Genomic DNA, 14,835 nt, shown 5'->3' on the forward strand with positions numbered 1-14,835 from the left:
TATCTATGAATTGTTTGTGTATTGTTTATCTATTTAAATGTATTGTAAATATATTTTTTACAGTGTGTCTCCACCATAGATATAGAAAATTGACTATATGTAGTGGAAAGTGGAGAGAGATTATTAAACACGAGTAAAAGAAAACTTAACTTTCAATGATAACGTGAACTTTCAAATTATTTTTTATTTCTATTTTCAATATTAGTTATATAGAATTAGAAGGGAAGTTAATACTCATTACTCGCCACTTTTTAGGAAGTAGAAGCTGCAAGTTTGCAACATTATACAATGCATCAGTTATAGAGTATAATATATCATAAAAAATATAAAATAATTAATATCCATAGGGAATAGGGCCACAATAGCTAATATTGCTAATAGGTTAATAGGGTATTGTCCTTAAACATTAAACCTCGGAAGACCTTACTGTTCACTGTTCTTTAAATAAGTAGGACGACTTAAAGTTTATCTTGAACATCTTTATAAGCAATAAGCACATAGTATTAAGCAAGGTCGTTGAGTGAGTGAGTGACTACTGACTACTGCTCGTAAGTCATAGGGACAAAATGTGAACACTTACAAAGTATATGATCTAGGTATTGTTTATTGTACAATAATTGTATGGGACATATTATTTTGACTTATCTGTTAGGTTCGATCACAATTCACAACAAATCAAATTTTAATCATTCGCGCGCCAAAAAGAGGATTTATGGAAGACAACCACGTATTTTGATATATCTTTATATCATCTTTGATGATCTGAGGTTATTATTGTTATACCTTTATATGTGTAATAAAAAAATACCATACCATATTATCAACAATTAATGTAACCCGACGCTAACTCCCACCATTTTTCAGATTTCCCGATATTGTGTATCATGGTGAGCTGTGAATATGTCTTAATCTGTGACTGATCGTAGTAATCGTACCTATTTATTTTATCATACTTATAAAGTTAAAACCGCGTTATAATGTTAAAACTTATTACCGTTTATGATGACTTCAATAAATTAAATTGAAGAGTGATATCGTAGACAATTTGGTATTTGCTATATTTGGTAATATCTATTTCCTATTTGTCTTTGACATTGTGCAATGTTAAATGTTTATAGTGTTTACATTTTGTATACAGTTGCTTACCAATTTTGAAGAACACATAGGTAAATAGCAAAATTGCAGAATATGCTTTTATAATTTATAGATGGTGCAACTGCACGCCTGCATAGTGCATAGTGCCATAGTATATACGTTGCTAAAGACGAGCGTATTTTAACAATAGTGATTTACAATGAATGATACCTGAAACTTGATAACATTTATTTTATTATTTAGAATATGTCTATGTCTCAAATTTTAAACAAATAAGTAATTAACATTATTTGTTACATTTTCTATCGACTCATTGGACATTGATGATTCATGTTTGATGTTATTTTTTGGTGTAGCACCTTTATTGTAAATTAAAATATTATATTGTCAGTTTGTCTTATACATATACTTCCATCTTCTTTTTATTATAGATTGTGTAATTTGAATTCGTGTACTATCTAATTGATTATTACCTGAATAGTCGTAAATTCTTAAGCCAAAGTAAGTTTAAAATTTAAATGTTCATATTATATTTACCTCACGTTTGAAAAAATATTAAATCAAATTGTTTATTGATCTATGTTTTTAGTTGAAAGTAATACATTAATATTATTTTATAATGGATTTTGCTGATGATACAAGTAACGATGAAATTGATAGAAGTGATAGAACCCTTTGGGTGGGTAATCTTCATCCAAAAGTATCCAGCAGAGATATAGCTGAACTGTTTTTTCAGGTAATTATAATGCATATAAAATAACTTACGATTATACAATTTCAATTAAATTTTATTGGTTGTTAAATAGGTAAACAATTAGATAAAATATTATTATTATTGTAATAAATACTTGTAGTTGGAAATAGGAGAAATTCCAATAATATCATTTTAATCAAATTTTAATTATAATGTTTACATAAATTTATAAATTTTTGTGGCTTTATTATGATGAATTATATTTCTTTATTATTACTATTGTTTAAAATACATAAATCAATAATTTACTATCGGTTAGGTTAATTTAAAAATAATAAGTAAATTTAATGCTTATAAATTATAATAAACAAACTATTTTGTTTTTTGCATTTCATTTATAGTTTGTTTTTTTGGCTAAACATAAAATATTGGGTTGGTAAATCGTTATTACCCAAGATTATCTAACTAATTTCCAACTATAAGAATAATGTGATATTATAGTTATCTTGTTCTTTATATGACATTCTAAACATATGCCAATATAATAGTACCTATTCTATTGTTATTTTAAATATATTAGTTTTTGATTTTTGTTTATTTTTGATTTTTTAACCAATATGTTGTTTGTTTTATATTTTGTGAGTTAAAATATTTAATATTAAATAAATTAATATTAATTAGATTTTTCAACATATATCTTTTTGATTGTTGTTCAGGTGGGGCCAATTGAATATGTGGAATTTGCATTTGACGAAAATGAAATATGTGAAAACTTTGCTTTGGTTGTATTCAAACATTCAAGTTCAGTAGAAGATAGTTTAAAATTTTTTAAAGGCACTAAGTTATATGGGTTGCCAATAATAACAAAAGATTACTCCAAACACTTTGAAGATCCTGTTTTTAATGATCAACTTAACTATTTTAAACAACTAATCAAGGTTGAACAAAACAATGGTTCAACTGAAAGTAATTGGATTGATCAAAGTTTAGATGAAAAAAACATTCCAGAAAGTTTGCCTGAACCACCTATGCACGAAGAACGTGGTCTTCGAAAAAATCAAGATAATTATGATCATAGATGTAGTTCTAAAGATAACTTAAGTAAATATAGACATAATGCTCGTCATACCAAACATCATAACTCAATGAATAGTGGTGAACATTATCCAATTGATAAATCTCACCACAATCAAAAACATTATAAAAAATCTGCACACAACAGTAACTCTGGTTCAACGGACATGTTTAACTATGAACAGGATTCATATTATCATAATCCAAATAATGATCATAAACATCATGATTATACATCATTTAATCAGAAAGATTCTGCATATTTTCATGAACCTATGTCAATGTACCATAATAAGAAAAGTAGGTATGAAAATCTAGGACACTTTGAATCAGATTCTAATAATCGATGTTCAGTACGAAATCAGAATACACATGGTGATAGTAATTTCTCAAATAAAGAACCTTGTAAAAATAACTACAATTCTGAGCGTTACAATGAATCAAATTCAAAACATCTAAATCATTATACTGATAGAAATTATAACCAAGATAAATCACATAATGATTTTCATGAATATGGAAGTGAATTTTCAAATAATTATATTGATGGTTATAGACGCGATAAAAATAGGCCTATCAATAATAAGTACAACAATCATCAGAATATGGAATCTAGCAATCGTCAGAATAATTCTTATCATCCTTACAAACGGAACAATGAATACAGTGGTCAAAGACATGATAGAAGTTACAATAGAGGGGGTTCTGACCGATCAAGACATAATTATTATTCATAAAATTGGTAAATAACTAATTTAATTTTAAAAATAAGCTCATTATTGTACAATTTAAATAATTATTTGTTAATTTTTTTTTTTTTTAATTATAATTACATTAAGTAATATTTTTATATTTATTGAAATAATCAATTTATATATTAATATACCTGTTAGAAAAAGATTTCGAAACAGATTTTTGATTATTTAATCATTTAATGCCCATTTAAATTAAAATTATTATTTAGTAAATACTTAAGTATAAAATCAAATTTTCAATGTTTAAACTTGAATAAATATTATAGTTCTTACTTTAAACTTTAAGATATAATAATAAAAATAATTCCATGTAATGAAATAGTTCAAGTATTATTTTTGAAATATACTACTATGAAATATTTATAAGAATTTATATTTTGTTTAATTTAACATTGTTGGTTTTAAAATCTCATGATTTAATACAAAATATAAAAATAAATAACACATTTTATTTTAACAAATTTAGGTTTGATTAATTTAAAATAAGAGATTAGATCACCGATCTTAGTATTGGGAATATTACAAGACTTTAATCTTAAATATAATTATACATATTTAGTTGAAATGTATACAATAGAATTTATTTTTTTAAGCGATTTATAGATTTCTTTGATTAGAACTTTAAAAATAACTACTGTTTGTTGGTATGTATAGATAATTTAAAATCTTTCATCTTAAACAATTTTTTTTATCAAATTGTAGCTAATTATTTAATACTTATCTTTATTGTAACTATTACATTTTTTTTATAACTAGACTTTCAAAGTTTAACACTGCATTAAATTGTTTTAAGTCAATTTATTCATTTAATATTTATTTACGTACAAGATAAAATAATGTAACTAGTAATGCACAGTATATTTTGAAGTGTTAATAATATAGTCAACAAATCAATTCTCTACATGTGCCCATGACATGTATAAGAAGGTACCTATTTTCTTTTTATTTTCAGGATTTTAAAATATATTCCCAAATCATCTTTTCCTTAAGTATAATTAGAAATCATTGCCCACTTGTTTTAAATATATTTCTTAGGTCTTGGTAATATTTAATGTCTTGATTACAAAGTTACTTTTACTCTTGTAGAAGTCATGGCGATTTTTATTAAATGTAAAAATGTGGGTTATGTTTTGTAGAACAAATTTAATTATATTAATTAGTTTTATAGATTAAAAAATTAGTATTCTCTTAGTATCTAATGTGTAGGGAATTTGTTTTGTATGCGACATGCGTGACCTACCAAACCGATAATTAATTTAAAAATCATAAAATTAGGTTATTTTATCATTACTGATGATTATCAGAGATCGGAATAATATTCTTTTGCATATTTTTTTTGAGTCTATGCAATCAAATTTTTATTTTGAAATCTATAAAAATTGTGAATCATATAATTCAATGGCAAAAATTCTTTTGTATACTTGAGAATATTTTGTATAAAAAAGAATATTAGAGGATATATCGACTAATTTTATAGAATTTGAATATTTTGTGTTGTAGGGACAAAAATTATTAATAATATTAAAAAAGTTTTTAGTCCGTTATTATTGAGATAACCATAAATGGAATAACAATATGGAATGAGTAAATAAAATGTTAAGTTAACATTTTTTTTTTAGTTAAATTATAAGGTACCTACCTATAATTGTTTATTTAAATAAATAAATAAAAAAAATAATTCAGTAAACTTATAGAATTGTATCATAATTAATGACCTTTATGTATCAATTAGATTTTATTTTTTTTTAATATAAAAGCATATTTTGAATTTAGTAGAATACATTACTGTAAAAGCATAATTTTTGCATATTTAACTACAATTTTTTTGAGGAATTTAGCATCTTATTTTGGCTATTTTAAGGGAATATTATTCTGACCTATACTGATGACAAATTACACTCAAAATCAGTCAACAAAATTCGAGAAAAAAAAATGTCATTAAATATATTTTATTAAAAATTATGCTTAGCAATATACTTTTTATATATCCCTCTAAAATTAAAAAAAAAATTGTATCTTATTTAATAATAGATCAGTATCATACCTCAATTAAATGATGTGGCAACATTTCAGCTGATGTTCCACACATTTTTAGTAGGATTTTAATTTTCAATACTGCCCATAAACAGGTAGGTTATATACTAAACTTGATTTATGCTCGGTAGGTCACATATAAACGAATACCTATTAAAAAAATATAACGCTAAGCTGACCTGTTTTTATATTTAAATACAATCACAAATTTTATTATTATTTTATTTTTTTTTTTATTGAACTCTAGCCCGGCAACTAGAGCCATTAGCTGTTTGTAGGGATTATGAACTGTGGTAGGGGGTAAGGTTGGTACAGTAGGTTGTATTTTTATGATTGTTATGGTTGATAGTAAACACGTGTATGTGTGGCAAGGTTTTTAACCACTATGATCCCGAGTGGTCACTCATCCGGGAGCTAGTAGCTGTGGCCGTTACTTACTCTCAGTTGCACTTGCATTCTGCAACTGGAAGCAGCCAACGCGCCATGCAAAGCCACATAACAGAGTTTAATTTACCAGAAAATGTCTAATAATCAATAAATAGTAAATATTTGTTATACATGGTAATTAATAATATATTAAAAATAAAACAATTGGTTATACAGATCCTACAGTGTTTATATATAAGTTATATATAACCATTCAATTTAAAACAAATAAGTCACTTGCTTAAATTTATAAATTTAATGGTAAATAAATATCTTGATATATCATTATTGTATTTTATTACTGTTTCTTTATTTTTCCAATAACAATAAAAAAATCATACTTCACAAACAAAAAAAAAAAAAAAATGGTTAATTACTAAAGCGCAACCTTAAATATAATTATTTAAACATGCATTTTTCTGAAAAGTTATTTAAAAAAATAAGAGTTTAGATACATTAACATTTTTTATTTATTATTGAATTGAAGCAATTTTTACATATGAATTGTATTTACTAAAATTATTTCAAAATAATTATGATAATATAAAAATATATATACTTAAATTATATTTATATTTATCTACAAGTTAAATCTTCAATTAAATAGTTTCACAAAGTATTAAAAAAATATACTTTATAAAATAAAAGTTACCATAGGAATCATCAAATGAAATTTTAAAAACAGTTTTTAAAATTAAGAATGTGATGTTATAGCATCATGAGGTTTTCCCATTTGTGTTAATACCTTATCAAGCCATTGTAAAGGTCCGTGTAAATGTATCTCAATCCAACATGGTGTACTTGTTACATCTTGACGATGATAATCAGCCCCCCAACCTTTTACAAATGACATACGTATTGTACACATTTTGGTTAATTCAAAAACTGCCTCAAATCCATGATTAACTGATTGTGACAAAAGACCAGCAAATTCTTGATTGTTAAATATACGCAAAGAACAACCTGGTGGTATTTTACACACTGTAGATGGATGAAAACCATGGTGTTGATTACAATTACGTGATTGAACAAATATAGCAGAGTCAGATAAACATTCAGCAAAGACTTCACCTCCTACATAATACAATTGAACACCTAAAAAAATGTATTTTAAGTACTGAAATAGATTTAATTTTGATAAACTAAAATAAAATATATTCACACCTTTGCCTATATGTCGTCTAGTATTTTCAATAGTTGAATTACGATTTACATTAGACAATTGACCAAGGCAAAATCGATTTAAATCATTTCTAGGATTTGTAAAACCATCCACAACCACATGAGGAGAATGACACTGGTAAACTTCACCCACTCTAGAGTTGAGTTCATAATATGCTATACTAGCCCAACAAGGTTGCTCCTGAAAAGAAAATGTAATAACTAATAAGTATTGAAATTTGTTATTTACATAAAAAGTTTTAAATCATAAAATTTCTTGAGTTGATTTAATTTAATAACAAATTATTAAAGTTTTATATATTTATGACCAGAGAAAAATAAAAACTAAATACGTCATATTATGTTTAATTTGTTTTAATGTCATCATACTGTAATATTTATGTCAAATACCTATATATTTTATAAGATTTTATTTGGTAAATATTTAGAAGTTACTTTTACATCTCAATTTAAAATAATATAAGTGCAGAGTATCTTTAGGTATAAACAAACAAACATATGAGTTGAATTGTTTTAAAAACATTTTTTTTTTTTTTAAAGTAATAATTTTTTTCTTTATAGTTAAATATAATTAAATAATTTACTAATAATAAAAGGTATCTATTTATGTTTAAAATTTTAAACATTAAAACAATTATTATTTGATAATATCTGTTTTTATTTTTATTTTAATAATGAAAACTACCAAAACTTAAAATGTTAATATCTAGCCTTTAACAATTAATAACCAAAAACATATATTACTTGATAGACTATTGGAATACCATCAAGATCTTCTAAATTGGTATTTTTGTCGATATTATTTATTTTGTTTGGATCTTCTGTAGAAGAAAATGAAGTATTCTCTGAAATATATATACATGTATATGTTAAAATAGAGCGTGTATAATTATTTAACTTTTGTTCTAAAATATTTTACCTATTAGAGAAGTATCTGAAAAAGGATTAATGTTATTTGTAGAAGAAATTTGATTGGGAACATTAGATGTAGTTTGATTAGTAGTTAATACATTTTCAGGAAATCCATCAGTGTTCATGGATACATTAATTGGCATTCCAACATCAATTGGTGGTGGTTGATATTGCTGCAATGTCTGTTGTGGAGCATATTCACTTTGACGAGGAACTAGTACTGGCGGTAAAACTATTAAACAAAAAATGTTTCTAAATTCATTGAAGAATTTTTATATACTTTACAATTTTACCTGGACTTTCAACTCTTTGATAGTGGTATGGATTTATGCAAACGTCTTTTTGTTTAGCAGAGAATGGAAATTGACAGTGATCAACTGCTTTAAGCTCATGGTGTGACTGAAGATCAGGCCATCGCCATACTCTGCAGTATATGACATGAGGTAAACCTTTTCTGTGAGATACCTAGGATTACAAGCTTTTAATACAGGTGTAAAATTGTAAACAAACATAAAATATTATGATCTTACTTGCAATCGACCATCAAGACTTCTAGGTATAGTGACACATTTACTTGGTTGTCCAGGTGAACTTAGAGCTTTTTGTAAATCTTCAGTTGCTCCTTTTGTTTTTTTTAACTTTTTCATCAATGCATCTACAGCTTTTTCAGCCCACTTCTCTTCTTCATCCCCTTGTTTCCACCCCAGTAGTTTTTTTACAGATGGGCTGGTGAATGAAAATAAACTATTCAAAGCACCTCCTGTTGTATCCATTTCTTCAACCATTATTACTACCTATTCAAACAGTAAAATACACATATTATACAAATTAAATCTTACAAGCACTATTTTTTGTGATGCTTTCATCTAACATTTAAATATTTAATAAATAAAAAGTATAATTTATATCTATATTTAAATATTTAAATATTTAATTAGTCATAAATATAATATACACCAATATATAAAGTTCCAAACAATACTTACTAAGTTTAATACTTGGTTTATAAATTTACAATGTATAACTAGTTTATATACTCCTAGTTGTATATAAATAATTTATATATTTATATTTTTTATTTATTTTTTATTCATTACTTAAGTAGATAAATAAGTAACTAATAAATTAATATATAAACTTTTCTATTTATATATTTGTTTTAGCTTTAAAAGTGAATATTATTCATTGAGCAAATATTCAAAAAACAATAGTTTGGAATCCGAGCATTGAAGATTGCAATAGTTTCCAAGTCAAGTTTTACAGAGTATAAAATGACAGAATTAGCGCGTGCGCATTTTTTAAATATTATAAAATCGATAATTGCATGTACTATAACATCGATAATGTATTGATTTTTTTACTATGCGCATGCGCAGTACAGGACAAGAAAGCTGATAAAAATTATAATTATAACTGTATATATATATACAGTTGTGTTAACTGTTATGGAGTACTGTTCCGTATTTTCGGCAATGCAGATAACAACAACATTTTTAAATAAAAATAAAAAATTAGTTCTTTAAACTTTTTTCTATTTATAGCCAAATGAACACTAAATAGTAGATACCTATCTTAAAAACATAATTACATTTTGTATGTATCGTAATTATTATTTTTAACATTAATCATTATATTACGTATAAATCTGTAGTAATTTACAAAAATTTTAAGTGAAGTGCGAGTGGGAAACATGAATACCTACATGGTTAGTGATTTATTGAAGAAACCATCCATTGATGAAACTTCGAATAATTGTGATAGAACTAAATTGGATTTTCATTCAACTATTAAATCGTGAAATCAGTTGCATTTTAGACACCTCTGGAGGGTTATTTGGCTGCAAATTATAGCTTGTTGACTTAAACATTTCAATGACTTAGAAGTGTGAACATTTCAGGAATGAAACTGTTTACTGTTTAGGATAGAGAGTTCTTGATGAAGTGACCGTTTAAAAACGTGCAATGGGGGTTTGGCATTCTAAGTATTTAATGGAGATATTTCATCTAAGAAGTCTGGATGCTAATGCGTAATTAGAGTAGGAAAACTTGATCAACCCTTAAAGTTAGTTTTGTTGATCAATATGAATTAGAGTAGTGATAGGTAGAAGAAGATTTTATTGATAATACTTAGATATTCAAATGAGAAAAAACACTAATCATTCGTCTTGAATACTTTTCTTCATTCAATAACTTATAATGTAGGTATTTAAAAATAATTTTAATACTCTCTTATCTAATGTGAAATCATATTTTTAAGAATTTTTATGTGAGTGTAAGGTACTAATATATTTTAAGATTTATACAGTTATACATAAAATATTAATGATTATTTAATTTGATTTTTCTGTTTAGTCCTGGATAAGTTATTCCTGGCTATTATAATAATATAACTTCTAACTAAATATAATTATGTTTGTACATTTATTTCAATATATATTTAACTAATTACTATATTTTATAATAAAATTTATTTGTGATTTTTGTATAGGACTGAAATAATAAATATGGATATTCAGTCAGTAGATTCTAGTCGTAGTCGATCAACTAGTCGGAACGAAACTATATCATATCAACAATTTCTTGATATGGAAATTCTATGTGATCGATTAAAACTGTTAGATTATGAAACTTATGTAGTGAATTCGTTGAAAATGAGACCAATCAATAGGTAATGATTATATTCATCTTTAATTAAACATTTACTAATAAAGTTAATGATATTTTAGACATTATTTTGCCTTACAAACTAGTTCTGGAGAACAGTTTTATATGTTTGTGTCTTTAGCCATATGGCTGTTAAGCAAACTTGGTAAAGATTTAAAACAACCGCAAGAATATGATGACCCAAATTCAACAGTTAACAGTATATTAGAATCATCTGCACAATTGGTATGACATACATACTATATTATTAAACTAAAGGAAAATATATATAAAAGTATACATTATTTTAGGAATTATCTGTTGATTTTCCAGTCAATCAATTAAAACAAGGTTTTGGAAAGCATGTTATTGACATTTTAAATGGACTTGCAAACTTAGCTTTAAAAAAAAATGATTTTACCTACAAAAAGTATAAAATAATATTTTAAAATGAAAAATTTATTTGAATAGCAATTTTAATTTTTAGGCCAATATTTCCAGTTGAAAAAGAAGAAATAGAAGAATTATCTGAAAATAATGCAGAACTTTTATTAGAACATGTTGAAGAAGAAATGGTTTGGACTGACTCTGATTCTGATGAAGAAAATATGATTAATGTTAATGATTTAACTGTTTTAAATAGGGTAAATTTTAAATATTTTGCAATTTAGTATGAATTACAATAAAAATATTAATTACAGAATAAAAGGCAAACTTCTTTTAAAACAAATGAAAATTTAAAAATGTCATCTGCCAATAAAGAAGAATGGAACCTAGAATTAGAACAAGTATTACCTTCATTAAGAGTAACAATCAAGCTAGGTATTTAATTAGATTCTAAACAAATAAATACTTAAGTTGTATTTCGTTATATGTCAAAAAATCTGAAATATAATCTAATAAAATTTAATTTATCTTTTATTTTATAGTATTTAAATTATTTTAAATTCTTGATATATACTTTTAAAAATAGCCTTTTATTAATGCTTAAAATAAATTTTACTGTAAAAAACACATATCAATTAAAATTAATAACAAATTTAGTAATCACCAATGTATTTTTGTTTTTGGAATTTAAGTATGCGATGAATGTATTTGAGGATGATTCTAGATAGCAAATTATATCTAATTAGAATTAAAAATTCCTAGTACTTTTTTTATAATTAAAAAAACAAAAATAACTAGAAACAAGAATTGCTTAATTAGATTTTGACTAAATTGATTTCTTTATTTTGTTATAATTCAAAAACAAATAAAATTCTTTTAAGGGTTCTTGAAATTTTCACTAAGTATTTATCTTATCATTTTTTTTCAAAATATTGTGATTTTTTTTTATATATTTATAGATAATTGATATACTTAATTATTTTTATAAATGTCATTAAAAAATTTCACAAATGGGTAAAAATCTAAGAAAATTGAATAAAAGGTTCTTTATAAGTTTTTAATCTATCATAATAATAAAAATAAAATAAATTACTTTAATAGCTGTATTAAAAACATAACACAAAATACAATTAGTAATATAGGCTGACAAACTGTCTTCATTCAGAATCTTTTTTGTGTACAATGATATATTATTGAATTCAAATTGAATATACCCAATATTGTGACCCATTTGACATCTAATGTATAGTAGAGCATTACCCACTTACCTACTTCTTTTTTATTAATCCTAAACAATTTATTATTTATTCCATTTAAAATCAGCTTAGAAAGTTATAATTTATTTTTAGATTGTTTAATTTTATATATATGTATGTTTGAATTACTTCTTGAATTCTTATTCGTTCAATTTAATATTTTTATCAAATTAGATTATAAAGATTGGCGAACAAGTTTAAAACAAATGAAGGAACACAAACTCATGATGAATGCATCCATAGAAAAAGTCAAGCCTCTTTTGACTAATCTTTGTAGTACACTAGGAGAAACCATGGAGAAAGTTTATAGTAGAGAACAATACTTGAATAGTTCTTTAGACAGTCTTTTAATAGAATACCGTAATTCTCAGGTATAAATATAAAAAAGAAATAATAATATAGCTAATTTGTTATAACTGATATTATATTTTTTTGCTACTATTTAGGATGAACTGGCTCGAGTTATTGAACATTATAAACTCTTAAGTAATGGTGTTGTAGAACGGCAAGATACATTATTGAAAATAACAGAACAATTAGATATTGTGAAACAAGAAATGGATGAAAGAGGATCAAGTATGACAGATGGAAGTAAGTATACTAATATACTATATATTATGATAAATTCATATTATTTTAATTAATAATTATAATATTTAATTATAGCACCATTAATAAATATAAAAAAGGCAATAGCAACTATTAAGTCAGATATCATGGAAATGGATGTTCGTATTGGTGTATTGCAACATGGATATTTTATGTCTAAAGTACATGAAAAATCTGTTATTCAAGATCCTATGATAAGGCCAATATTTCCTAGAACCGTGTTATGATAATATTACATACCTACATTTATTCGTTGTCTTAGTTACAAATTAATTAGTAAATTTTTTATGACTTTATGATGTATACATTTTGTAAATTATGTTTACATTAATACTTCTTTAATTACTGCAATAAAGCAAGATGTTTTATATACCTATTATAAATTAAGTGCAATAAAACACACTTTCAACAAAAACATAGCATGTAATAGTAATTTAATTCTACAATATTGTGAAATTTATACTTATTTTAACTGCTTACAAAAGATCTTCAAATTATCAGTGAATAAGGAATAAACAAATTAACTCAAATCTGAGTTTCATACATCTCATACATGTATATTATCAATTATAAACATGTTATATAAATGCACTGAAAGGAAATTCTTTAAAAACAATAAAATTCATAATATAGGTATACACGTAAACGTTTATAGACTCAATCAATATATTTTTTTAATTAAAATTGTTATTCATTGTATAAATGTAGAATTTCATATAAATTTTAACTTCAAATATCTATAAAAAAAGGAATTGTACTCATATTTATTTTTAGTTTCAGTATGAATTATTTATGAGGGGCATTGTATTAACTTTTCCAACTTTAGCAATAAAAATTGAAGACTCTATACACTTTTTTTCACAAAATACTTGTAGTTCATAAATTATAACGATTTTAATGAATCTTGTAAAAATTTTAACTTCAAATATATATACAAAAAAAAAAAAATTATACTTATGTATTTTTAATATTTTCATATAAATAAAATAACTTATGTAAAATCTTGTACTAAATTTTCAAGAAAATAGTGAAGTATTTATAATGAAATTAAAAAAAGTTGATTATTTTAAATAGTGTACAATATTATTCTGTTGTATTGATAAATAATTCAATATTAAATGTTATTTTCTCTTAGTTTCTATTAACCAAAAAAGTATAAAAGACCGACCAAGACACCAAGATATGCCGATAAAACCAGGACGAATGGTAAGCCTAATAATAATCTTTAAAAATGATTTTACAAAGATGTAAAATGGATATAAATTAGATATTGGTAGTTTTGTATTAAAGTGTACAATATTCATTATATATTTATATAATTAGACCATTTTTATGAATTATAAATATTGTTAGATTATTATAATTTACTAAAATTTTAAATTTATTACAGGTCTAACAATTTCAAAACTAGTTTGAGTTTTAATTTTAATTCCTTAAAATTGTCTAAAACATTATCTGCTAGATAATTAACTGTATAAATTTGAGGTAGGGGTTTATTTAAAAATGGATTATATCTCACAGGACATTCTTTAATTTAAATACTGATTTCAAAATAATCTCAAGAATCGAAAAATATGGTTTTAGTAAATAGATACCTAGGTGGTATATAAAAATTCCAATTATCAGATATTGAGTATACATGTATAATTAAAGGAGAAAAGGGGATGAGCATATTTGGTAAATCACTTTGTATACATACCACCTATATGTATATATTAATGATATATGATTCCATATTACATAAAATAATTAGTTTTTTTTCTACACGA

At 24.3% G+C, this 14,835-nt stretch overlaps 2 protein-coding genes across 8 annotated transcripts; one reads left to right on the forward strand and one right to left on the reverse strand.

The window, feature by feature from the left end:
- Positions 1-893: 893 nt before the first annotated feature.
- LOC112600663 (intraflagellar transport protein 57 homolog) lies at positions 894-13,476 on the forward strand. Of its 7 annotated transcripts, XM_025347958.1 has the most exons (12): positions 894-1,166; positions 8,279-8,398; positions 8,526-8,615; positions 9,336-9,459; positions 10,660-10,839; positions 10,898-11,060; positions 11,126-11,244; positions 11,302-11,458; positions 11,516-11,636; positions 12,632-12,828; positions 12,904-13,048; positions 13,124-13,476. In XM_025347958.1, exons 5-12 carry the CDS (start codon positions 10,676-10,678, stop codon positions 13,291-13,293), a joined length of 1,236 nt encoding a protein of 411 aa, XP_025203743.1. In that variant the 5' UTR covers positions 894-1,166; positions 8,279-8,398; positions 8,526-8,615; positions 9,336-9,459; positions 10,660-10,675; the 3' UTR covers positions 13,294-13,476. The 7 variants fall into 7 exon arrangements, with proteins under 7 accessions (XP_025203743.1, XP_025203740.1, XP_025203746.1 ...); XM_025347955.1 differs by lacking the exon at positions 9,336-9,459; XM_025347959.1 differs by lacking the exons at positions 894-1,166; positions 8,279-8,398; positions 8,526-8,615; positions 9,336-9,459 and adding an exon at positions 9,493-9,765 and having other exon boundaries at positions 13,124-13,475.
- On the reverse strand, positions 6,665-9,243 carry LOC112600662 (protein mothers against dpp-like). The gene is made up of 7 exons (XM_025347954.1): positions 9,159-9,243; positions 8,703-8,966; positions 8,466-8,637; positions 8,180-8,404; positions 8,005-8,105; positions 7,243-7,441; positions 6,665-7,173 (listed from the first exon to the last, which is right to left on the reverse strand). The coding sequence occupies exons 2-7, from the start codon at positions 8,955-8,957 to the stop codon at positions 6,773-6,775; spliced, it is 1,353 nt and encodes a 450-aa protein (XP_025203739.1). The 5' UTR covers positions 8,958-8,966; positions 9,159-9,243; the 3' UTR covers positions 6,665-6,772.
- Positions 13,477-14,835: the final 1,359 nt, after the last annotated feature.

This window comes from Melanaphis sacchari, unplaced genomic scaffold, assembly GCF_002803265.2.
Source record: "Melanaphis sacchari strain LSU unplaced genomic scaffold, SCAv2.0 Contig65_pilon_pilon, whole genome shotgun sequence".
Classification (NCBI taxonomy): Eukaryota; Metazoa; Arthropoda; class Insecta; order Hemiptera; family Aphididae; genus Melanaphis; species Melanaphis sacchari.

Bases quoted from the DNA above. Each gene is read 5' to 3' on its own strand.
- LOC112600663 (XM_025347955.1), top strand. The intron at 11,459-11,515 runs GTAAATTTTAAA...TATTAATTACAG, and splicing joins ATTTAACTGTTTTAAATAGG to AATAAAAGGCAAACTTCTTT. The intron at 11,637-12,631 runs GTATTTAATTAG...TTATCAAATTAG, and splicing joins AAGAGTAACAATCAAGCTAG to ATTATAAAGATTGGCGAACA.
- LOC112600662 (XM_025347954.1), bottom strand. From the start codon at position 8,957: ATGGTTGAAGAAATGGATACAACAGGAGGTGCTTTGAATAGTTTATTT. The intron at 8,405-8,465 runs GTAAAATTGTAA...TTTGTTTAATAG, and splicing joins TCAAAGAGTTGAAAGTCCAG to TTTTACCGCCAGTACTAGTT. The intron at 8,106-8,179 runs GTAAAATATTTT...TATATATTTCAG, and splicing joins TTCAGATACTTCTCTAATAG to AGAATACTTCATTTTCTTCT.